This window comes from Mandrillus leucophaeus, unplaced genomic scaffold (assembly GCF_000951045.1).
Source record: "Mandrillus leucophaeus isolate KB7577 unplaced genomic scaffold, Mleu.le_1.0 Scaffold138, whole genome shotgun sequence".
Classification (NCBI taxonomy): Eukaryota; Metazoa; Chordata; class Mammalia; order Primates; family Cercopithecidae; genus Mandrillus; species Mandrillus leucophaeus.
The window spans coordinates 5,837,925-5,862,170 of NW_012101343.1; the positions used below are offsets into that span (position 1 = coordinate 5,837,925).

Here is a 24,246-nt window from a genome sequence, read left to right on the forward strand (position 1 = left end):
CCGCTATAGGCCTCCTAGAAGTATTTATGCAGAGTAAAATATTATAAATGTCCTCTGCCAAACAGAATCAGAGGGGAATATATGAGATCATCCATGAGTACATATGCTAAGTGTTCCCTCTAGGTCAAATACTCTGGGAAGAAAGGCCAAGCTGGTTTTAGAAAAAGTGTTGGCTTCTCAGACTTTTTTCAGTATTTTCTAGCTCCACAATCTGTTTCTCCAGGAAATGAGTTGCCAGTCCAGTCCAGGATTGCAAACAAAACCCAGGGAAGACTGGCTGAGCTAAGGCTGCTGTCCGACTGTGCAGTGGAGGCAACAGGAAAAGAGATGAGGAGGCAGAAGTGGGGGCAGGGAGTGTGAGGGAAGGATGCATCAAGATCTAATTTGAGGGGGAAAAAAAAGATCTACTTTGACTGCTATACTTGCAAATTTAATCAAGACACCCTTGGGGCACCCAGCAAGGACAAAATGTTGTTTATTGAATTCGTTTTGGAAACAGACGACATGAAAGGTTTCTGTGAGCTCAATCGAAGAGTCGTGATTGCTTCCTGTCATCAAATGTCAACCATAGGAAAATCCTAGCATAAATAATGAAAACGAATCTAGGAGAGAAAAAATGGTTAAAAACACCTCAGCTATCACTCTTCCAATAGCCCTCTGATAGCTAACATGATCATAAACATCAATCAAATTTTTATAGGTACAGTCTACTGCACAAATATCAAGTGTGTACATCGATGGTAAAGTTGTAAACTGGCTAACAGTCATCAGCAATTAAGTATACTGGGTCTATACTGAAACCCCCATTCTCATTTTAAGAGCTTATATATTTAATTGATGACTGCTCTCCTCATCAGGGACATTTAAGACATGGAAAAGGCATTTATATACACACGCACGCATGCACATGTGATTAACCTTACAAACTGAAAAAGTAAGCCCAAGCATGATTGATTAATTTGCCTGGATCAATAAATACTAGTCTCAAATGTTAAGTGTACTAATAAGGACAGAAGCTGTCAGTTACATAAATCATCATGTTGCTACCTACTGATGTTCCATTTGCTAATGCATGTTAGTCAATCTGTAGACTTTATCCAACACATACACAGAGATGTTTTTTTTTTGTTTGAAATTCTCAGCCAATCAGCAGATCTCTTTTGGACATTTCTCTCCCATCATTCTTAGAATGAAAATGAAATAACTCTTAAATTTCTAAATTCCCAGCCATCAAGAGCACAATTCTGATCATATTTCAAATCTTCAGCCAGAAGGGAAATGCCATCAAGAGTTAAATGAGAAGGTCTCATCGCCATGGCAGCTTAGACTGATCTTCACCTTCTCCCAGCACCCTCTTGCCATATTGGAAGCCAAGGTGGCTCATCTCTTTGAGATTTCATAAACATCAACAGGAAGGGTCAGAGGAGGAGCCTTGTCTTTTTTCCTGGAGCTGTTATCAGTGAGACAGACAACTACAAAGAGGAGGATAGGAATTCAAGGTGGATAAAAGCCCCCAGACCTGGAGGGAGCAGCAGAAGGATGCAGCACCGTGCCATGGCCTGCAGCCCCCAAGTGCTTCACGTGTTAGAAATTCCGGGCATTTCTTTAACCACAGGGAATAAACATCCTTCCAAAAGGTCCTGCCCACATGTCCCCTCTCTCCCCGCACTGTAAAGCATAGAAACATTCCATTTTCCATGCTTCCTGGAAGAATCCTCTGCCCATGAGGCAAACTGGGTCTCCCCACCCCAATGCAGCTTTTCCCAGAAACCATGAAATTCGCAAATTTACATAGGCCACTGTGGATTCAAGTCCAGCTGCTTCTAGAGCTCTGTGACATAAGAGCTCTGTGCACCATAGATCTCTTTATCCTGACCCACTTCCAGTCTCTTTTCCCAGGAGCTCTGCTTGTGATTTTAGTGTGAAGATTCACCCCAGTGGAAATGAACAGTGCAAGATCCCACGTGCAAAATTTGCAAACTTTTTTTTTGAAACAACACACATTTTAAAAATTCAAGTCAAATCCAGGTACAGGCTAGTTGGTTGGTATCAGTTGGCCCCTCACACCCACCATAGGAAAGCATGATAAGAAAGTCTGTTTCTGAAATGAGAGAGACAGGAGGCATCTGGGGGTGAGTTCCTTGAGCTTGAGAGGAAGCCTATGAGGGAAATGCTGAGGCTCAATGAAAGACAGGGCAGCTCCAGCCTCACAGCCCCTCTGGGTCAAAAGCCAAAGGCCTCTGTGCAAGCAGCACATAGGATATGGATGTAGGTGAGGACAGATCCTTACCCACCAGAGGGGTAACTTTCCCAGCAATTCTGAAACTAAAATAAGGCAGGCACATTCCCAGAGCCCTGCTGAGTAGGGGCTGCAGGCTATTTTCACTCTACACAAAATGGGGGAGAGGAGTTCCCTCTTCACAAATTTTTCACTCATAACCCACCGCATCACAAGGAACCTAAAGGGAAACTCCAAAGGCCAACACATCCTTGGTGGTTGTACGTGTGGTCCTGACAACCTCCTGCTCCAGAAATGCCAGAAGTACTGGATATGTCATTGGGAACATTAGGCAGTCCAACATCGGAGGAGGAAAGGCCCAGAGATGAGGATCTGAGTCAGGCTGGCAAGGCTGGAGTCAGAAAGTGACCATTAGGCAATTGGTCACTACAATTGGTGGCTACAAAGAACTGGTCAGTCATCAAAATGAAGAGGTTTACAACAGCGGTTTCCCCTTAAGGCATTTTGACCAGGACAGTACCCTGAAAGAAATAAGGCAGCATTGCCTAAAGCAAGAGGCCCCTCAGTAATCCATGGAGATGGCGGTGTCCTCATCCTGGTTGCATAACAGGAGGTGGAAAGGCCTGGGGGTGGCGACTCAGCTGAGGGAAGCACAGTTCAGCTCTGAGCCCTCCTGGCTGCCCCTGGCCCCCTCCTCCAGTCCGTCAGGGCTATCGGTGATGTTGGGCTCGCTGGAGCACTGCCGGTGGGGTGGGGGGAAGCTGGGTGGCAGGAGAAGGCACTTGTCCTCACTGCTAGCCTCCTCCCCCAGGCCTGAGTGCATCATGGAGGCCATGGCCAGCAGCTGGATGTCCGAGTGGGCGTTGGCCACCGTGTGCCGCCGCACGCTGCCACACTTCTCCAAGTAGGCTTCCCCCTCCTGCTCCGTCAGTGGGGTCAAGACCATCTCATTCAGTGGCCGGCTGACTGCGGTTATCGGGGAAGCATAGTTCAGGACAGTCACCTTGGGCCGGACCCTGGAGTGCCGCCTGGCTGCAAGAGAAGAATCAGCAAAGACTGTTATTGGGGAGGGGGTACTGGTGCTCAAAAGCTCCTAATCCAACTGGGGGAAAAGAACAAGGTGGTGGCTCAACCTTTAGGAGCAGCTCTTAAGTGCAGCCCTGCTACAACACAAGGGAGGAATTTGGTGATACCTAAATGTTTCTCTTACAACTTTACCTGTGTATGCCAGATCCGGTCCATAACCAACCCTACCCCACATATTAGGTGGTCACCAACAGACTTTCCTTGACAGATAAGGGTCAAGGGAATCTGGTGTGTTTCTCAGCTGCTGCCTGAGCTTCGTCGGATGTGCCCTAAAATTCCCTTTCAAACAACGTCCCCTGAGGACCTGGGCATGGGATGGCCAGCTTCCAAAGGAAGCACCCTGGCTTCCTGCAGGAGTGGCCTCTCCCATGCCAACAGATGACATAAAAGAGCCTTCATAAGCTGAAATCCAGAGGAAGAGATAACTGGGGAGTTACCTCAGTTGTCAAACCCAAGGTAGCAGGACTGTCTTGCAAATCATAGGGAACCAAGGCTATCAATGACCCTCATCTCCCGCCAGGTCAAGGGTCTCAGACCTACGTTCTGTTCAAGTCAATTCTCCTGGACTGTCTTTAGCATCACCAAAGAACAGGCTAGGTTCCATGGACACCCCAAGGAGGCAGACACAGGAAGACTGGGTACTAATTATAAAACTGCTGCTTTTTGGTTTTGAGACAGTTTTGCTCTTGTTACCCAGGCTGGAGTGCAATGGTGTCATCTCAGCTCACTGCAACCTCCGCTTCCCAGGTTCAAGTGATTCTCCTGTCTCAGCCTCCTGAGTTGCTGGGACTACAGGCGCCCACCACCATACCCAGCTAATTTTTGTATTTTTACTAGAGATGGGGTTTCACCATGTTGGCCAGGGTGATCCTGGACTCCTGACCTTAGGTGATCCACCCGCCTCAGCCTCCCAAGGTGCTGGGATTAAAGGTGTGAGCCACCACGCCCAGCCTACACTGCTGCTTTTGAATTCTCATCATGTTCCAGAAACTGCTAAACTTAGACATTTTATCCTTTGAATCCTCCCCAAAACTGAACCTAATTCATGGTCTAGTATCAGCTTCCACTTTCCAGATGAGAAAACTTGAGTCTCAGAGAGGACGTAGCTTCCCCAAGGTCATATGGATAGAAGGTAGTTTAAGCTGGGACTCAAACAAGGTCGGTCTCTCTCCAGACCCTTGCTCTTCTAGCTGCCCATCCAAGGCCCAGAGATAACTAGGGTAGGTGAAATACCTCAAGGGAAAGACAAGCCAAGTGGAGGTGCTTCGAGGGCTGGAAAAAGCATGCCCATCTGGAGATAGGAAACTTGCCAGGAGGATGTACACGGGAGATGGACCTTGAGGATGGCAGAACTCCCAGCAGCGGGGAAGGGGTGACAGAGTTCTGAGCAATGGCAGCAGCCTGAGACAGCTGCTGAGACAGGTGCACCATCAGGTCACAGCCTGGCTGGAACAGAGTCCAGGAGACAGTAGAGAGGTGCCCGGGCAGGCAGATGGAAGCACCTGTAGTACATCAGCCAGGTCACAGCAGAGCTGCGGGGACACAGTTAACATCGAAGGTCACAGGGCAGGATGGGCTGTGCTCAGGAAGCTTCCTTGGGCAGAAGTATGGCAGAATGGGCTGGAGCCAGCAAGGCCAGCAGCGAGGAAAGCCAGGGAGAAGGTTCGGGTATTATGTTCTATAATAAATATGGATTGCATGTGAAAAAAGGTAATGCTAACATCAGAGTCAAAGTGAGAGGTGATGAGGAAAGGAAGTAGAGTTGTGGTGATATGGGTAAAGTGAGGATGACCGCTGGAGACACCACAGAGATACTACAGAACCCCACAACTAAGAGATCCTGGGAGCGGGGCAGGGAGGAGGAGCTGTGGGACGGAAGGAGGGAACAGCAGACTTGGGAGAGGGGCAAGGGATGGGGAAGATGAGGAGAAGGCAGCTCGTGAGACCCAGTGCCGGGGCCTGGCCACATCGCATCTGAGATGCTGAAGGGGCAACCTCCACGGGCAGACAGACATGCAGTTTTGAGCTGGGAAAAGAAATTTCTATCTAAAGACAGAAATTTGGTCATTTTCAAATAATATTTAAGGACAGTGAGAAATGTTGATAATATTTGGTAACAAACGCAGAATATAAACAACAGTATTATATGCATTTTATCCCTTTTTAAGCCAAACTGGGGTTATACTGGGTGCTATATTCACCCACCACACTTATGTATAAAAACTGGGAAAGGCTACATCAAAATATCTAGTTATCATCTCTGGGTAAAGGTATTACCCAGTGATTTTTAAAATTTCTTTATCTTTTCATTGATATGTCTTTAAAATTTTCATTCCATATGTGGGCATTTCTTTTACGACAAGAAGAAAACATTTTAGGATATGAAAATCAAAGTCCTCTGGAAATTAGTAATGGCTGGGGCCCTCCGAGTGAATGTGACCTCTCTGAAAATGAAGATGGGGTAAAGGACTAAATTATTCTCGTGTGTGCACCTGTGCTGGGTGGATAAAATGAGAGGAGCTAACAGCACTACTTTCAGAGGGGCTAAAGTATTAACAGCTAACACACAGGATAGCACTTCAGAGCGTTGGGTGCTGATCTGAGCATCTTGTATCTATGAACTAATTATCAACCTAATGAAGTGGGTACTGTTATCACCACTGTCACTTTACAGATGGGGAAATTAAAGCACGGAAGAGGTTAAATAACTTGTTCCACATTACAAAGAAGAGGCAGAGCTGGGACTGGAGCACAGATGGCAGCCTCCAAAAACCAGGTGAGCCTCATTGCCTTTCCAGAAGGAAGGAAACCCAAGGGTGGGTCAGAGAGGCAGGAGAAGAACCAAAACACTCAGGTAACCAAAGCCTGGGGAGTAGAGTCCCAAGAGAGGAAGCAAATCTGACAGCAGCACCCCGGTTCCCGGGGCCTCTGCTCTCCCACCTTCACACAGGCTGCGCCAGGGCAGAAACCTGCACAGAGTTTGAAACAGAATAAGCACCACGACAAGGCTGGGTCCCTTGGTCCCAGAGAAGTCCCCCAACCCATGCTCCTCTCAAGGCAGTGCTGCTTCCTCTGCCACCTAGGCCCGGTATCATGTTAGGAGCTGGATGGCTCTGGACCTGAGAGAGGCGGAGGCATGGGACAGTCCAGCCACTGCAGCTGGTCTGGCCTGGGAGAGAGTGAATTTGAAGGCACGGCCATGGGAGAAACACAGCTTCAGAGGGCTGGGGGATGGGTAGGTTCTGTTCTGGGCCTCTTCTTTTCAGCCTCCCTTTCTGCCAGAGCACACCTCTCCCCAGCTTCCCATTCACACACCCAATTTCACCTGTCCCTGCCTTCCACAGTGCCCATATCTCTGACACCCTGAAGACCCAAGAGAAAGGTGTTCCCTCTGCCATCCAGGCAGGACAATGCAGTGGGGAGAAAGGGAGCGGGGCCGATGGCATCAGTATTCCCACCACACTTGGGCAGGAGGGGGAACACCCCACTTTCCAAGAGGAAAGCAAATCATGCTGTTCACAGACTGGCCGTGGGGACATGTGGCTCATGCTGCTTTAGTTTCCTCTCTGCTCTTGCAGTGGATCTGGAGGGCCCTAGACACGTGTGTCAGCCACTTCCAGAGCCCATGCTCCCGGAAGGAGATCACAGCAAGACCTGCCCACATCCATGTGCAAAGCTCACAGCAGCTCCTGTCATCAGACTGTTGTGTGTGTGTATAAATGATGAAGATAATACAATTCTAACCCTTTGGACTAAATCTTGAGTCTGCTGGCTCAGAAGCCCAAGGGGCCTATTTGGTGGTAACAACAATTTTTCAAAATTAAAGGATAATACATAGAATTTAGAGTGTACAGTGTGTTCCCACCCAGGATCTCGCTGTTTAGTCCCAATCTCCCTCCAAAACAGAGTTGTTCTCAGTATGCCCACTGCACAGATGAGGAAGACTGAGGATCAGCCCCAGTTCTCTTAGGTTCCAGATGGCAGCGCCCAAACTTTCCCCACTACATGCTGCTGTGTCTCAGGGGACTGCTGCTGCTCTTAGAAGACATGTCCCTTGAAGCGCCCCCCGCCCCCCCCACTGAAGTCAAGTAACAGCAAACACTGCCCCCCAGCAGGTGCTAGACAAGTAGCTGACACTGGCTCCCCTCTTTGGAGATAAGAGACAAAACGCCAAGGAGCAACCCAGAAGAAAGCATCTACGCCAGGCACTGGCAGCAGTTCTTTGTGAAGCATGGACGCTCCTACTCTCCAAGTTACACATTTCTAAAATGTTTCCACATTCTTATAACCTGCATTACTTTTATGATCTCCAAAATCAATAACTATAAAACAGAAGCACCAGAAGAGTTCAAAGCAGCAAGGATCCCACTGAAAAACTGTCCTTAAAAAAAAAACGCCCTTGAGAACAATTCATTTCTCTCTCACTGCTGATAGAAGTACACACTTTAGATTGCTGTTGGGAAACCCATGTTGGGACCTGAACCCTACAGCCAGCCTAGCAGGAGACGGGAAAAGACCTATCTGGGGAGCATTTGCTGCATGCAGATGTCTGGGCTCCTGAGACGGGGTACCTACCTGCCAGGAGGGCTTTGTGCAAAGGGTAGGGCAAAAGAGGCAGACAGTAGCAACATTATTTCTATTGTTGCTAGAGATTTCGATAATTTTGTTTGTTTGTTTTGAGACGGAGTCTCACTCTGTCGTCCAGGCTGGAGTGCAGTGGCGCGATCTCAGCTCACTGCAAGCGCCACCTACTGGGTTCACGCCATTCTCCTGCCTCAGCCTCTCGAGTAGCTGGGATTACAGGCGCCCGACACCACGCCCGCCTAATTTTTTGTATTTTTAGTAGAGACGGGGTTTCACTGTGTTAGCCAGGATGGTCTCCATCTCCTGACCTCGTGATCTGCCTGCCTCGGCCTCCCAAAGTGCTGGGATTACAGGCATGAGCCACCGCGCCCGGCCTCGATAATGCTTTATAAGAGTATGGGGGACTCCTCTCTTTGGGGAAGGGGTATCTGGAAAGATACAGTATTAATGTTAGATTTTACAACATGGCTGAAACTTGGAAGAAAGGCTGGGACCAGAGAGGACAGAGGGTAAATCAAGAGAACGGGAAATCTACTTGCATGGCAGACACATGCAGCATCTTTGGAAGAAATGAGAATTTATCTGATGATTTCCGCAGGTCCCAACCCACTGGGATGAGCCAGGGAAAGGTGTCTCCAATGGTCCTTGGAGGGCCCAGGCAGCAAACGGACAAGAGAAGCCCCTCTGGCTGCTCACGGGTCAAGAGCTGGAGCCAGAGTGAGGGGGGCTGCCCTGGAGGAGGAGACCCCAACACCACCTGTCCCCACCTTCAACAAACACTACTTCCTGTGCATGCAAAATGCTGCACTAGCTGCAGAGAAGAAAAGAAACATACATCTGATGTGGGGCCCCCAACAGGGGCTTGAGCCCAGCACACTTGTGTACCTCCACGCATGTATGTTCACATGTCAGGGGCAAGAGTTCTTAGGAGCAACTATTTACTGAGCATCTACGGTATGCTAGGTACTGTATCAGAAAGGAGGTGCTCCACTGATGGCTTCTAACCGCTTTGCAGAAGAACCTGAAGTTGAGATGTGGAATAACTACAGTCGCAGTGAGTGATGAAACCAGGGCTCAAACCCAGAGCGGACAGCACAGGCCCAGCTCATGACCCCCACACACAAATAACTGTCAGAACAGGTCGGTGTGGCAGATGTCAGGTCGGAGATACGGATGACAGCACCCTGGAAATTCAGAGGAGAAGGAAGAGAAGTCACAAAGTCTATTTCAGATGGGCTGTGCTTCTCTAGGCTTGACTTACAGACTGAACCACTCACTCACAGGAGAGGTCTGTGCCAGGTCCTGGGATACAAAATCCCTGCTCTCAACGAGCAAGCTCAGTGTAAGGGAGAGGCTGAGAAACAGAACATGGCAATACAGCCACGTTCTGGCAAGGCCAAGGATGTGGTCTGGGATCCAGGGGAGGGACTGGGGAGGTACACATAACCTCCCCGGAGAGCGATTTCACAGGGGCCAGGCTGCCTTTAGCTGGGGTCCATAACATAGCAGGCAGCTCTACCTGGCCCTTCCCTGAGACAGGACAGCTTCTTCCTCCTGCTGGCCCTGAATAGGAGGACAGGGCCTCTGTGCTCAGCCTTCTGTGGCTCAGAAGTTGCTCCAGGCCACACAGCTGAGCCCCAGCTCTTGTGGTTTCCAAGGCCCTGCTCAGTTGCCTCAGCCTCTCTCTCCCTGCTGATGACTCACCAGAGAGGCTACAGCTCTTCCTTCTGCTTTCTGGGTGGAATGTTTTCATTCCCAAGATTGGGTGTGGGCAGAGCCAGGACCACAGGGACCACAAGGCTGTGTTGAGTCCCCCGAGCAGACAGCGTTTCCTTGCTAAGTTCCCGCCAGACTCCAGAGCCAAGCCTCAGACAAGTGCGTCAGCTGTGTCCCCACTGGGAGGTCAGGCCTGCTGGGCCCCTTGGGAGGCCTTAAAACCGAACGCCATGCCCACGACTGGCAGACAGCGACTGACACTCTTGCTTCTTGTTCTCCTCCCCAACCTCTTCCTTCTTTGCCCCCGGGGAAGGCAGGACCCTGTCACCCAGGGAAGGGAATATCCCACTAAGGGACTGATTACCCTGTGGGTACCCCCTGGGGCTCCAAGCCAGCCCTTCCCTTGCAGTGGTGCCCTTTTAGCAGGAACAGGGCTGGGTCCTGCCATTTCAGCTGGCATCTCCAGGCCACCTCTGCCGCCTCCTCTTCCCTTTCACACGGGGTGAGGCCAAGGGGAGCCTTTATTCCCTCCTCACTCACCAGGAGCCCTGCTGAGCACTGGCATTCATCCATGGCACCGGAGCCAGCAAGAGCAGCTCCTTTCAAACCCCCAGAGAGAAGCAAAGCCTGGAGAAGGCCGTCCTCGGGCCCTTTGTTGAGGACTTGGTTCCCAGGCTTTTGATCTCCCAGGCTCCCTGGCCAGGCCCCACCGGAGCGACCGCCATAATACGGCCATTGTGACCCCAGCACACCAAGCCCGTGGTGGGCGTCCCTCTCCAGGCTGGCACCTGAAAGCCGTGAATGCCGGCTTGTCACGCAGAGAAGTTACAGTATCCTGAAGGAGAAGGGCCCTCCCGCGGGAGATACAATGGACGGAGGCCTGTGGGAGGCCAGCGCCTTTGTGTGGGAGAAGTCGAGCGTGCTGCTGAGTGTGCACGCTGGGAGGGCCCTGCAAACAGCAGGCAAACAGCCTGGAGACTTCGGGGACTTGAAAGGTGGGGCAAGGGCCAGCCTCTGAGGAGTCGGCCTTTTACAAAAAGTTTCACTACCCTCCTCCTCCTCCCTCACCAACTCCCACTACTGCAGAAAAGTGGCTGCTTTGGAGAGGGGAGCACATTCTCTCACTCCCATCATGGGCCTCTGACCCAGAGGTGAGGCCGGGCTGGCAGGAAGGGAGACCTCCCGAGAATCCTCGTGCAGTCAATCACGCGCGGGTGCGTGGGTGTAGTGCGGAGTCCCGGGAATAAACCGCTTCTCTGGCTCTGGTCACCTGTCCTGCAGGTGACCTGGAGACTGAAAGCACAACAGTACTTTGGAGGATGGAATGAGTTACGTGCCAATACCCTGGTCAGTAATCCAGCTTGAGTGGCGGCTTCTTAGGGGATGGTTGGCCCCTGCTGCCTGCGACCACGCCTACCTGTGACCACGCCCACCTGCGACCACGCCTACCCATCCTCCCGCCCAAGTGAGCCGCGGCAAAGCCCTCCCATAGGTTAAGGGGTTTTTCACCTCCAGCCTGACTCCTTAGTTTTTGCTTCAGCCAGCCATCTCAACACTCCCCTCCCACAGGCAAAATAAACCTTTTACCAAGGGGCAGACGGAGGCCCCGAGAGTCCTCTCTTTATCTGGAAAGCCGTGTCCTCAGTCAGGATGGGCACCACTGTGACCACTTTAGCTTCTTAGTATCCAGCGACATGGGGTGAAATGTCTGGCTTAGGATCCCTCTTGGGCTAAGGAACACCTCCTGAGCTGTCCCTTAATAAAGTCACCTCCTCAAAGTTGGCAGCCGGCGGTGGGGGTGGAGGTGATGATAGCGCACGTGGGGCAGCTGATAAAGTATCCGCAACAGTATCCACAACTCCAGGCTTTGTAATCCTGGCTCCACGTGACCTTAATCCTCACTTACTTCCCCTGTAAACCTGGAAACAGCAGTGTCTGCTCCATGGCCCAGCATTCAGTGCCCCCAGCACCATGCCCAGGACGAGGTCTGTGTCCAGTAGCTTCCCTTGCCATCAGCTTCCTTGCAACTCTGAAGCCCTTTCAATTCCTCTTGCTCATCACCTGTCTTCCAAACCCCCCCAAGGTCCTCCCCTTATAGTCATCCCTCTCTGTTTACTCAGCTAACTCATATTCATCCTGCAGGTCCCATCACAGACATCATCACTTCCTCCAGGTACTCTTCCCTGATTCCCTAGTCAAGGTGAGGTCCGCGTGCCCTGGGTTCGTGGCCCCTGTACTTGCCCCCTGAGAACAAGTGTACACTGATGAGACACTGCCTTGTTTGTGACTTCTCCCCTAGGCTGTGTGTGCTGGAGGGCAGGAATGGGTTGGCTTCATTCACAGATATGTCTATAGCACCTCCCAGAGTGCCAGGACAGGGTCTTAGTACACATTTGCTGAAATAATTTAAAATTAGCCAAAAGAGGGTCACGTCCTTCCCTCCCTGCCCCTACTGTGACAACTCATCAGAGGCAGGGACTGTCCTAGGTACAAGAATAAAACCTCAAATCTTTAATTTGGCAAAAATGTGCATTATTATTTTAGTTGGAAAGCTAAAGCTATCCCCTCTTAGAGTGAATCCTCACTGAACAAGCTTCCCAATCGACTCTTGTTCCTGGGATAGGACACCAGAATAAGCCACCACAAAATATGCCTCTTGGGCATAAGGATTTATCAACTGAAGGCAGTTAAGAAGCAGATACAGGAAGCTCTCTGTCCTTCCTCTATTTGCTTAAAGGCGCTATAGAGATGTATAAAGACAAAAGGTATCCCATCCCACTTCTACCAGGGAGAGCAAAGGTTAACCACTGAAGACAATTTTAGACCCTTATCAGCCAGCAATGGCACCAGAGAAACCTACATGAACAAGCCTCACTAACCAGCCCTTATCTGCCATCTACTTCCCTTGCCACAAGCTGCCTCCCCGGACTCAAAGTTGTTTTTCTTTGCCTTGTCACTTCTCTAGAAATTTATTTTTTGTTGTTGAAGATGCTATATGAGCTGAAATTCAAAGCTACGTATTTAAGAACTACTATCTCCCTGGGTGTGACCCATGTATGTATGAAACCTACAGTATTAATAAGCTTCTGTTTGTTTTTCTCCTATTAATGTGTTATAGGGGTCTGTTCCAACTAAGAGCTTAGGAGGGTTGGAAGAAAAACTGTTTTTCTTCCTCTACACTGGCATTAGGCCCAAACAATGGTGGCATTCCTGCCATGGCCCAGCTAGCTTGCTGACATCCTGACAGCTCCCTGGATGCCCCTGTCCCCCAAAGTCGGTGAGCCGAGCCAGCAGGAACGTGGGCTCCAGGGAGACTGCAGCAACATGGCGCCCAGCTCAGAGTGGGGCTGCAGAAGGCTGTTTTCCTTTAGTGTCACTGAAACTGGCTCGTTCCAGCTCCTGGGAGGAATGAGTGAAGAAGGGAGGGAGGAGAGAGAAGAACCAGCAGGCAGCAGGCTGAGGCCAGCACCCTCCGATCTGTGGTGGCTGTGGTTAAGCTGGTGTCTCCAGAAAAACATGATCAGGGTGGTGAAAACGGCCAGCTGGCCCTGGCTCTTGTTGTGGTAAGAGGCCCAGGAAGGGGCAGGAACCTCACTGGAGGACACTCCTTTCTTTGAAGCTCAACTACTACAACTCCATTAAAGCGAGAAGAGGGGGTATCAGGCTCCCAATTTGAGTAATCCATTTCCGCCTCTGCATCTCTCTGTGGGTGCTGGCTCCCCTGGCCCCGAAGTACCGTTGCTGCCATCATCTAGCATTTTTTGAGTGCCTACTATATGCCAGGCACCATTCCTGGGGACAGAATAATGAATAAAATGTTTCTGCATTTCAAGGGTTTATATTTCAGACAATAACTGGGTTTATTATTATTAGAAGCCTTATCATACAGCTATTTCTACAAAGACTGGTCTGAGAGCTATTTTGTATTATATTATAGAGATATTTGTACTGAACCCATCTAGGCTGCAGTGTCACTGAGAGAAGGAACAGATCTGATTCATCTCCAGATTTTCCAAGGTGCCTGGTACAGAGCCTGACACTCACTGATGCTAGGTTTACAGCCATCAAAAAACGGCCCCAACAGGATTTGTCCCCAAATCGAGGAGCCCCTTTCCTTGCCATGTGGTGGTACCTACAGAAACGGAGTGGGAGACAGCAGCTCGAGAACATCTGGCCACGCATACAAGCTGGCCTGGCATTTCCAGTTGGTTTCAAAGGGAAATCCATCACAGTAGGTTTCTCTACTCACCCAGAGGAAGAGTGTAACAAAGCACAGTTTCTGGTATCAGATACAGAAAGATTAATGTCCTAGGCACACCAAAATGATCGAAGCCACTGATCAAAGATGTGGATCAGACAAGCACCACCACAAAGGCATAGTATCGGTCCTTGGGGAGGAATCATCAAGGGGTAGAAGTTACTGCAACCTCCAGAGGCCAGGAACGTGAGTGCTTAAGATGCAGAGATTTGCTCTGACCCACACAGGAAGCAAAAGGCTGGGCACATAATCAGTGCTCAGTTAAACAGTGCTGGTATCATGATCACCAGGCCTCTTGACAACTTGAGAGCTGCACTCCTTACCCAGCGTGTACGTGGGGCCTGAGAAGCTACGGTCCCCGCTGATGCCGAGGAAAGGAGAAACCACTTGCTTCACCAGCTCCTCCAGTTGCAAATAACTCTCACTTGGGCCTGTGGGCTCGTGAACACTCTGGAAAATGAACAACCAAGATACACAAAGGTCAGTGTTCATTGCCATGACCAGCAGGTTCTCATTCAACAAATCCTGATTGTCCTCCTCCAATGTACAAGTCTGTGTTGCTGGCAGGCAGCATCGCTGCAGTTAGAATGAAGGAAACTGAGGCCTGAAGCCTTAGTCACTCGCCATGGGTCACTGCAATTAGAACTGTGCATGGTTAGTACCACAGCAGCCTCTCCCATTGGGCCACCAATACAGTGTGGGTGTCCCACCTCCAAGGCTGAGATCCGACTGGTTTCAAGGACAATAATCTTACCCACATGCACTGGTTCATACACAGCACAGAGACATTTAACATATATAATGCACAGAGGTCTCCTGCTAATGCGAAAAGGAAGGTCCTCTTATTATCCCCCTTCTATGGATGAAGAACTAAAGACCCAGAGAGCTTAACTACCTTGCCCAGAAAAACACAGCCAGTAAATGGCAAAAACCCTGGACTGGAACCCAGGCTATCTGGCTCTGATCCCCTCTTCTGCCACTTGCTAACAGGCTAGAAAAGAAGGGAAGAAAGAATATGGAAAAGTTCAGGGTGATAAGAGAAAAGGAGAATTCTTCTAGAGCCAGGAATAGTTTTAGCCCCAAATGAAGAGCCAGTTAAAAACCCCAGCATGACAGAAGTCCTCAAAGCTAAGCCCTGAGTAAAGAACAGTCAAAACCAGAAAGAAGCCAGTAACCAATGTTTTCTAGAAAACTGGCAGACTCCTAGGGAACTCAGCTTCTTGCTGGAAAGGACTCAAACATGCTGTCATGTTGAGGGGCTGCAAAGAAGCAAAGCCCACCTGGCAGAAGAAGGGACTGGCCAGGAAAGAAACAAGTCTCCGTGGGGCTGTGCCCAGCCCAAGGGGTTAACATGTCAAATTCTCGAAATGGAGTAGACTGTAAATCACTTTCACTTTCAAAGTAGACTCCACTCCAGTGCGGTGTTTCAGGGATTGAAGGGGAAACTGGTCAGGTAATGAGGCAGGAAGGGCTGACTCCTGCAGGCTGGTGATCCCAGGGGGAGAGGTAAGCTGCCAAGGAAACAGGCTCTTCCTGGGCCCCTTTTTGGTACCATCACACTGAGATGGGTGTGGCAGGGGCTGGGGGAGAGAGGACACAGCTTCAGGAAATACAAGGAGGCTGAGGAGGGGGCTATGGTGCAGATTTGGAGGTAGAAACAGAGCCAGAAGAAATGCAGAGAAAATGAGTGGCTTCTCCCCCAAACCTTCCATACATGCGAAACAGGGAGGGACCACAGAAAAAGGAGAAGTGGCAAAAAGTGGGAAGAAAATGGATAATGAACACGTGATTTGGAGCTGGATGGTTTTCTCCCAGAAAAGTCGCTGCTGAGAACTTGGCTTGTGCACAGCCCTCTAGGAAGGTGCTGTCCTCAGCCCCTGGCTTGGCTGCCAAACAGCTATGGAATTTGTGTGGTCCAGCGTAAAATGAAAACGCAGGGCCCCGTGTTCAAAACTCATTAAGAATGTCAAATGGTGATGGGAGAAAATAAAACAAGCTCAGGGTCCTCTGAGCACAGGCTGCACACTCTGCCTGGCTGGGACCCCTGAGAATGCACCATTCTTACAGTGGTCTCAGGACCTGTCTGCATCAGCTGGGAGGGAACTGATCTTCACACTGGTCTATATCTCTGACTGTGCCTCTCACTGGGGTGGTTTGAAGGCAGCACACGTGGCCCACTGTAGGAGTATTTGTACATTTTGGGAAGGGTAGAGTGGGGTCAGGGACACTGTGGAAGAGCAACAGAAAAGACAGAGCTGAAGGCCTAAGAAAGAGCTTCTTTCTCTGTAGTAGGCTCAGGTAGTTTTGAAAAAGATCAGCCCCAGGTCTCATGGCACTCTGGAAAGTGCAGGTCTAGGCAGATAATGGACAATTCTAAGTACTGAGGCCCAAATTTCCTGTAGCAGATATGGCCCCAGGGCAGTGCCACCTGGAAGTTTCATTCAGATCCAGAGGCCACCGCCCCTGCTGCTCAAGATGGACTTGGGCCAGGGAAAGATTCGAGTTCTTCACAGCCATACCCCCAGCCCCAGGCTCTAGAGCTCCTGGTGAGGAAAAACATGGGCCAAAGGCACCGTTCCCAGGAAGCCCTCGGGGAAGTGATGCCAGATGCCCTGCAGGAGAGTGGACGATCTTTAATGGTCTGTAGGGTGCCTGTGGGGCGTTTCCCAGTACCCCGGGAGACTGCAAAAGGAAGGCAGTAGTTGCCAAGAAAGGCTAAGTGGAGGTAGGAAGACAAGGGCTAAGGGATGGGGAGCAATCAAGCTCTGTTATCAATGAGTACAAGACCTTGAGAAAAGCCACCACCTTCTCTGAACCTCCATCTCAGCTGTGAGATGGGGAAAATAATGGTATAGACACAGGAGGAACTGCTTCCTTGCCTGACTTTCCAGAAATTCACCATGACCCCAGAGCTTCTCTGACTGTACTTCCCTCTGCCAAGAGAAGAAGCCCTGCATGATGGTCACCAACATGGGTGTGAGGCCAGGGACCCAGAGTCAGTTCTGCTCAAGCTTCTACTATATTCCATGGCCAGTGTTTCATTAATACCTATTATGTGTTAAAGACTGTGCTGGGTGCTGAGGGCTCAAGGGCAAGGAGAAAACATTGACCTGCCTTGATTAGACAGGGGATTGAGGGGCCCGGAAAACAAAGTGTTCTGAGCAGGAGGAACATTGAGTACAAAGATCCCATGGCAGCCAGGAGAAGCCAAGAAGACCAGAGCAGTGGGGAAGTCAGGTTCCAGGCAGGGATGGAAGGGTGGGAGATGCCGAAGGCGAGGGTATAGACTTGGGCTGTTTTTCTAAGATCGATTGGAAACCACTGAAGAGTTTGAGGCCGTCCCATGGAGAGCAAATTGGGGTGGGGACTAGAGTGCTTGAGGGCAGGTTCTCCTGGGCAAGCAGTCTCACCTGTCTTTGGGGACTCAGGGCTATGATGACAGCTTTCTCATACGGTTGCAGGGCTACCTGGCCCAGGGCCCAGAATGTTGGAATGTGATAGGTCTCTTTCATTATAGACACAGGCCCTCCTGTTCCAGCAGTGACAGGTGAGAGCCTTCACCTGCAGGACTGGATCAATTCTCCTTCCCACAAAACCAAACAAACCACCACCACCCAAAACACAAAGGAATCGCTTCTCAGCTCTAAACTATTATAAACTGAAATGGGAAGATGGGAGCCCAACTTTCCGAATTTTCCTATCAGAATCCCAAAGGGCTCATTTTCAAGACTCCTTATTCAGGAAGCACGATCTAATTAAGGCTTCTCAGACCCGAGCCCCACCTGCATTTTTCTATCCCCCTCCTTCTCCATCCCTTCCATAAAAATACTTGACCTGGCATTCCGGCCAATTACACCCACCCTCACCCTATCAGGCAACTCTTCCTCCTCTCTAATTATAGGAAAGGGGGAGAATGCCCAGAAGGAAGGCCCAACTTCAAGGACTGAAACATAACACCAGCTGGGGGATGTGGGGGAAGGATTGGGGCCCCAATGCCTGACATTCCATCACTGCTGTGAGGGCAGCAAGGGGTCACCACTAGCCTGATCAAGGATGAAGCCATCTTCCCTGAGGAAGGGCTCAGAGCTAATGCTGCAGCATCTGAACTTGTTACGGAGATGAAGAGGCATAGCAGTCACCTCTTGGGGGTGTCCCTAGCCAGAAACTCTAGTCTTTGAGAACTGTGTGCCCCCACCCATAGGAATGAGTTTGCCAAGGCCATGTTTATACTGCTTGATCTTATTCAAGGGTCATGGCTGATCGGGCAAAGAGGAATCATCTAGCCCAAGCTGGACCAATTAAATTATTTCCTCTGGGGAGGAACCATGGTGTGCATAATTCCAAATCTTACTACCTCTTCCTCGCTGAGGGACCTCAGGCAAGCACGCAAACTTCCTAGGTTTCATTTTCCTCACCTCTAAAATGGGAATAACAACAATGCCTACTTCATACAGTGATTGTCTGGATTACCTGATTAAGGAAACAACACACTTAAAGTCCTTGGCCCGTGCCTGGCACATAGCCAAGGACCAATAAGTGTTAGCTCAACTTCCTAGTATTGATTTAGAATTGGGATTGAGTGACACTAGGCAGCCACTAGCTAGTCTCTTACTGGAAGCACATCAACTGTGAGGTGTCACCTTCGATCAGGTAAAAACCAAACACAGAACACAAACCTGCAAGGAGAGAAAGACCAAGTCCAGGAAAGATAGGACAAGACGAAGACAGACAAGGTAGCCCAGATACAAGTAGAGACTAGGAAGCAGAGGAAGGATGGTGCCTTCCTGGCCTGAGACAGCCTCATTCCTGGTTGTAATCCCTCCTGAAGTCCCTCTGCCTTGGGAGCTTTCCAGGGAGTTCCTCATCTGCTTAAGCTAGGCCAAAGTGTATTCTTTGCTGTGACTTGCAACTTGTGGCTCCCTGGCATCACTGGAGAGGGGAAAAGGGTATCTACTTCCTGAATGAAAGACTATGCTTCCTTCACTCCCCAGTGCAATCTTGGCACCAAGCACAGCACCAGGACCTAACAGGTGCTCAGTGAATGCACATCAAATGAACAAATGAATGAATGAATGAATGAATGAATGAATGAATGAATGAATGAACGAACGAACACGGGCCAACAAACTAAATAGTAGTTAGCCAAGCTAAGGTGCTCTGGTCACTAGGTTCCTTCCCCCTTATCTCAAAAAAGCAGTCTCTTCCCTCGCTCCCTCCCTTGGCCTTGGGGCAAGTCTCCAGCACAGCCTCACCTGCAGGATGAGCAACATCTGGACAATGGACGAGGGCAGCTTGGACTGGGCCAGCAGCAGCAGATCACCCAGCTTCACCTTCAGCAGGACCAGGTCTCGGAAGCCCAGCAGGGAGATCTGGCGGATAGTCAGCTCCTGGCCCTAGAGAGGACAGAGAAGGAAAGGCTGTGAGGTGAGATCTCACTGAATCTGCCACGGATCATGTGAAGCTCAAGACAACGCATGTTTACATAGCACCAAAGATGGGATGAGGCATCTGCAAGGGCCAGTGTGTCTTTCAAAGAGCCAAAGACCAAGCTCCTCTAGAATTAAAATGTCACTAAGATAAGGCATGACTCAACCTGCCTACCTAAATGACCCAAAGACAATACAAGACACATATAATCAGGGTCACACTATTATAAGTGCTATAACTGGTCAGGAAGGAGAGAAAGAGAAAGATGGGAGAAACAAAGAAGAAGATCAACACTACCTCCCTACATTCAAGGCTGTTTTCCCAACTTCATCTATAATACATCTGAACACCTATCATACAAATAAAGAAGAAAAACACGGGACCTCTTAGATTGTTGTATAAATACCAATAATTGAGGAAGAAAAATAAATAGGAAAGTAGGAGGAAAGGGATTTGTTCAATTGTTGGGATGCGGTAGGGAGCAGAAGGTGAAAATAATAACTATCAGTAAGCTAACATGTATTAAATTCTATGTGCCAGGCATGATTCTACATAGTTTAGATGTAAACAACACATGTAATCCCCACAACCACCCTTTGAGATAGGTACCATTATAAAACTCATTTCGCAGATGAAACACCCAAACACCCAGAGAGTTACTATAATTCAACCAAAGTAGAGCTGCTTTCAAACCCAAACTTCTTGATTTTAGAGCTCCTCAAGTTTCCCAAGACCAAAAGAGAAAGGAAGGTACATTTTTCAGACTCTCCTTTGCACACATACATACAAATGCACATTAGAAGTCGGCTGTTCTTGGTAGAACCAAAGACATCATTAGGGTACCCTCCCAAGCTGACGAAGGTTTAAGGATGTTTTCTACTTCCTGCAACTCCGTAGAGTTTTATAGAAACATGGTCAAGAGTGGTTTTGCTATCTCCATATCCCCTGATCCCCCACATCCAACAGATACACACAATCACCACCCATACCTTTCAATAACATAAAAAATTATAGCGCTCACATTATGTTGAGTGCTTTAAGTTATCTTATAATGAGGGACTTTGATTGGGTTTTTATTCCTTCAATATCTTTTAAAAGTTGGCCAGTTGGTACTACCTCTGTTGGATGGATTGATGGACAGAGATGCTAAGGCAACAGGAGAGAGCCAGCATTAGGCAGCATTATTCTGGCCAGGTCCTGGCTCTTGGTCCTGTGTGATGCTGGAAGCAGAGGAGACATAACCAACTTTTGGTTCACAACCTTCCAGGGAAGTGAACAACAGAACTGTCTGATTTAAACTATACAATGTGGGAAGAGAGAAAAAGGAAGACTGGGGCAGGCAACCTTCTAGAAATTAGAATAGCAATTCTGGTGGGAAGGAAAGACTGCAAGGCAAAAGGAAACAATTCTAGGACCTCCTGCTCCAACAACTGCCAAATCACTTTCCAGAACTGATTTTCTAGGAATTCCCTAGAAGGTCATCAAGGCATCCCGAAGGACCCTTCATTCCCCAGAACCGCACTCCAAATAGACAATTATTTTGCCTTACTGTTTTTGGTTTTGTATTTACATCATAAAAAATTTAAAGGCAAAGATTAAAAGAGATCAGAAAAAAAGGGCTTAAGGTAAAGTTACAAGTCCTCTTCGTCTAATCTCTTATTCTCACTCCACACTGGTAACTGCTCCTTGAAGTTTTCACTTATATTCTAGATTTCTCCAGAAAGCTCCTATATCCACAAAACCACACATAAAACCTTTAAACCCACACAGATATTATACCCCTCCTACTGTTCTGAAACTTGCTTTGGTTCACTTTGTATATTTTGGAAATCTTTTCATACCAGCATATACTGACCCACCTCACTCTTAAGGCTGCGTAATATTCTACCACTGTATGAACACACTCTGTGTAACCAACCAACTCCTGACCAAGATGCTTTCATTTGCACACGTGTGTGTGTGTGCGTTTCAAACATATTTATCCATGCCATGTTGGACATATTTTGTCAGCATATCCAGATTATTGTCCTGCAAAGGAAAATTGCTCAATCCAAATATGCCTTTAAAAAGTCTTTAAAAAAATACTGCCATGTTGCTCTCCAAAAAGACTGCATCCGTGTGTACCCCTAGCAACAGTGTATAAGAGAGCCTACTGTCTCACACCAACTGGGAGGATGATTTCTTAAGTAGGATGGTTAGGAAAATACATGTCATGACCCCACTTAGGCAACTCTCGCGAGCTGTGCCCACACTTCCATAACAGTGCCAGTATATGGTAGATACTCATCCATAACAGTGCCAGTATATGGCAGACACTCATCCATAACAGTGCCAGTATATGGTAGACACTCATCCATAACAGTGCCAGTATATGGTAGACACTCATCCATAACAGTGCCAGTATATGGTAGACACTCAACAGTCATCCATTGTCAACTCATCTGCTCAGCCGATGACATAGGAAAACCACATCCAAATAACTGGATTATCTGCTGTGATTCCAACACATTTTATTGTACAGAGAATAGTAATGATAATGATATTGATGATGATGATGATGACAATTATTAAGCCCTTACTGTATGTCATATGCAAAATTAAGTGCTTTTCATGTATTATCTCACTTACTCTTCTTAACACTCCTGTGAAACAAGTTTTATTATTTTCTAGAAGAAAACCAAGGCTCAGAGAGGCAAAGTTATCTTCCCAAGAATATCAAGATGATAAGCGGCAGACTGAGGACGTAAACCCAGGTCAGTGACTTGGTTTGGATATTCGTCTCCTCCAAATCTCATGTTGAAATGTTTTCTCCAGTGTTATAGGTGGGGCCTAGTAGTAGGTGTTTGGGTCATGTGGGCGGATCCCTCATGAATGGCTTAGGTGCCCTCCCCTTGGTGATAAGTGAGTTCTCAATTAATTCACATGAGAGCTAATTGTTTGAAAGAGCCTGGTGCCTCTTCCCCCATCTCTTGCTTCCTTCTCTCATCATGTGATACACTGACTTCCCATCACCTTCCACCATGGTTATAAAAGTTTCCTGAAGCCTCACCAGGAGCAGATGCTGGTACTGTGTTTCTTATAGAGTCTGCAGCACTGTAAGTCAAATAATAAACCTTGTTTTTTTCACAAAAAAAAAAAAAATTACCCAGTCTCAGGTATTCCATCATAGCAATGCAAAATGAACTAATACAGAAAATTGGTATAAGGAGTAGAATGTTGCTAGGAAGATACCTGAAGGTATGGAAGCAGCTCTGGAAGTGGGTAATGAGCAGAAGTTGGAAGTTTGGAGGGCTCAGGGCTCAAAATATGACAAAAAGACAAGGTAAGGTTTGGACCTTCTTTGAGACTAGTTAAATGATTATAACTAAAACACTGATAGAAATATGGACAGTAAAGGCCAGGCTGAGGTGGTCTCAAATGGAAATGAGGAAGTTATTGGGAACCAGAATAAAGATCACCCTTTTTATGCCCTAGCAAATAACTTGTCTGCATTGTGTCCATGCCCTGGGGATTTGTGGGAGGTTGAACTTAAGAGTGATGACTTAGAGTGTCTGGTAAAATAAATTTCTAAGGTGGGTATGGTAGCTCACAACTGTAATCCCAGCACTTTGGAAGGCTGAGGCGGGCAGATCACAAGATCAGGAGTTCGAGACCAGCCTAGTCAATACGGTGAAACTCTGTCTCTACTAAAAATACAAATATTAGCCAGGCATGGTGGCAGGCGCCTGTAATCCCAGCTACTTGGGAGGCTGAGGCAGGAGAATCACTTGAACCCAGAAGGTGGAGGTTGTAATGAGCTGAGATTGTGCCACTGCACTCCAGCCTGGGCCACAGAGTGAGACTCTGTCTCAAAAAAATTCTAAGCAGCAAAGCATTCAAGATGTGGCATGGCTGCTTCTAACAGCCTAAAATCAGGAATAGGTGTAAAGGAATGACTTAAAGTTGGAACTTATAACTAAAAGGGAAACAGAGCATGAAAATTTGGAAAATTTGCAGCCTGGCCATGCAGTGAAGAAGGAAAAGGCATTTGCAGGAGAGAAATACAAGAGAGTTGTGGAACAATCACTTCCTAGAGAGATTTGCATGACTAAAAGGGAAACAGGTGCTGATAGCCAAGACCACAGTTTTAAAAAGGCCTTGAAGTCATTTCAGAAACCTCTGGGACAGTCCCTCCCATTACAGGCCCAGAGACCTAAAAGGAAATAATGGTTTTGGAGGCCATGCTCAGGGGATGCCCAGTGCTACCTCAGGATATTGCTCCCCACATCCCAGTTTCTCTGGCTCCAGCAGTGGCTCAAAGTGCCCCAGGTACCATTCCAGCTGCTACTCTGGAGGGAGCAAGCTATAAGCCTTGGTGGCGTCCACATAGTGCTAAGTCTACAGGTGCACAGAGTGCAAGAGAGAAGGAGGCTTTGCAGCTTCCACCTAGATTTCAGAAGATGTATGGAAAAGCCTGGGTGCCTAAGCAGAAGCCTACTGCAGGGGTGGAGCTCCCACAGAGAGACTCTACCAGGGCAGTGCCAAGGGGATATGTGGGGTTGGAGCCCCTGACACGGTCCACAAAGGGCCACTTCCTAGTGGAGCTGTGGGAAGGGGTTGCTGCTCTCTACCCCTTCCCACAGACCCAAGAAGGGCAGAGCCACCAGCTTGCACCCTGAGCCTGGAAAAACCACAGGCACTCAACTCCAATCTGTGAGAGCAGACCCAGGGGCTGGCACCCTTCAAAGCCACAGGGGCACAGCTGCCCAGGGCCTTGGGAGCCCATCCTTTGCGTCAGTGTGCCCTGGATGTGGAACTTGGGGTCAAAGACTATTTTGGAGCTTTAAGATTTAATGTCTGCCAGGAGGCTGAGGCAGGAGAATGGTGTGAACCCAGGAGGCTGAGCTTGCAGTGAGCCAAGATCGCACCACTGTACTCCAGCCTGAGCGACACAGCA

General features: G+C 48.7%; 1 protein-coding gene across 2 annotated transcripts in view; it reads right to left on the reverse strand.

The window, feature by feature from the left end:
* Positions 1–458: 458 nt before the first annotated feature.
* Positions 459–24,246, reverse strand: part of PRR5L (proline rich 5 like) — a 182,260-nt gene continuing 158,472 nt past the window's right edge. For both annotated transcript variants that reach the window (XM_011973468.1, XM_011973469.1), the window contains 3 exons: positions 19,136–19,276; positions 14,207–14,333; positions 459–3,271 (listed from right to left, as the gene is read on the reverse strand). In XM_011973468.1, the coding sequence (XP_011828858.1) occupies positions 2,877–3,271; positions 14,207–14,333; positions 19,136–19,276 (663 nt within the window). In that variant the 3' untranslated portion in view covers positions 459–2,876. The remainder of the gene's footprint in view (positions 3,272–14,206; positions 14,334–19,135; positions 19,277–24,246) is intronic.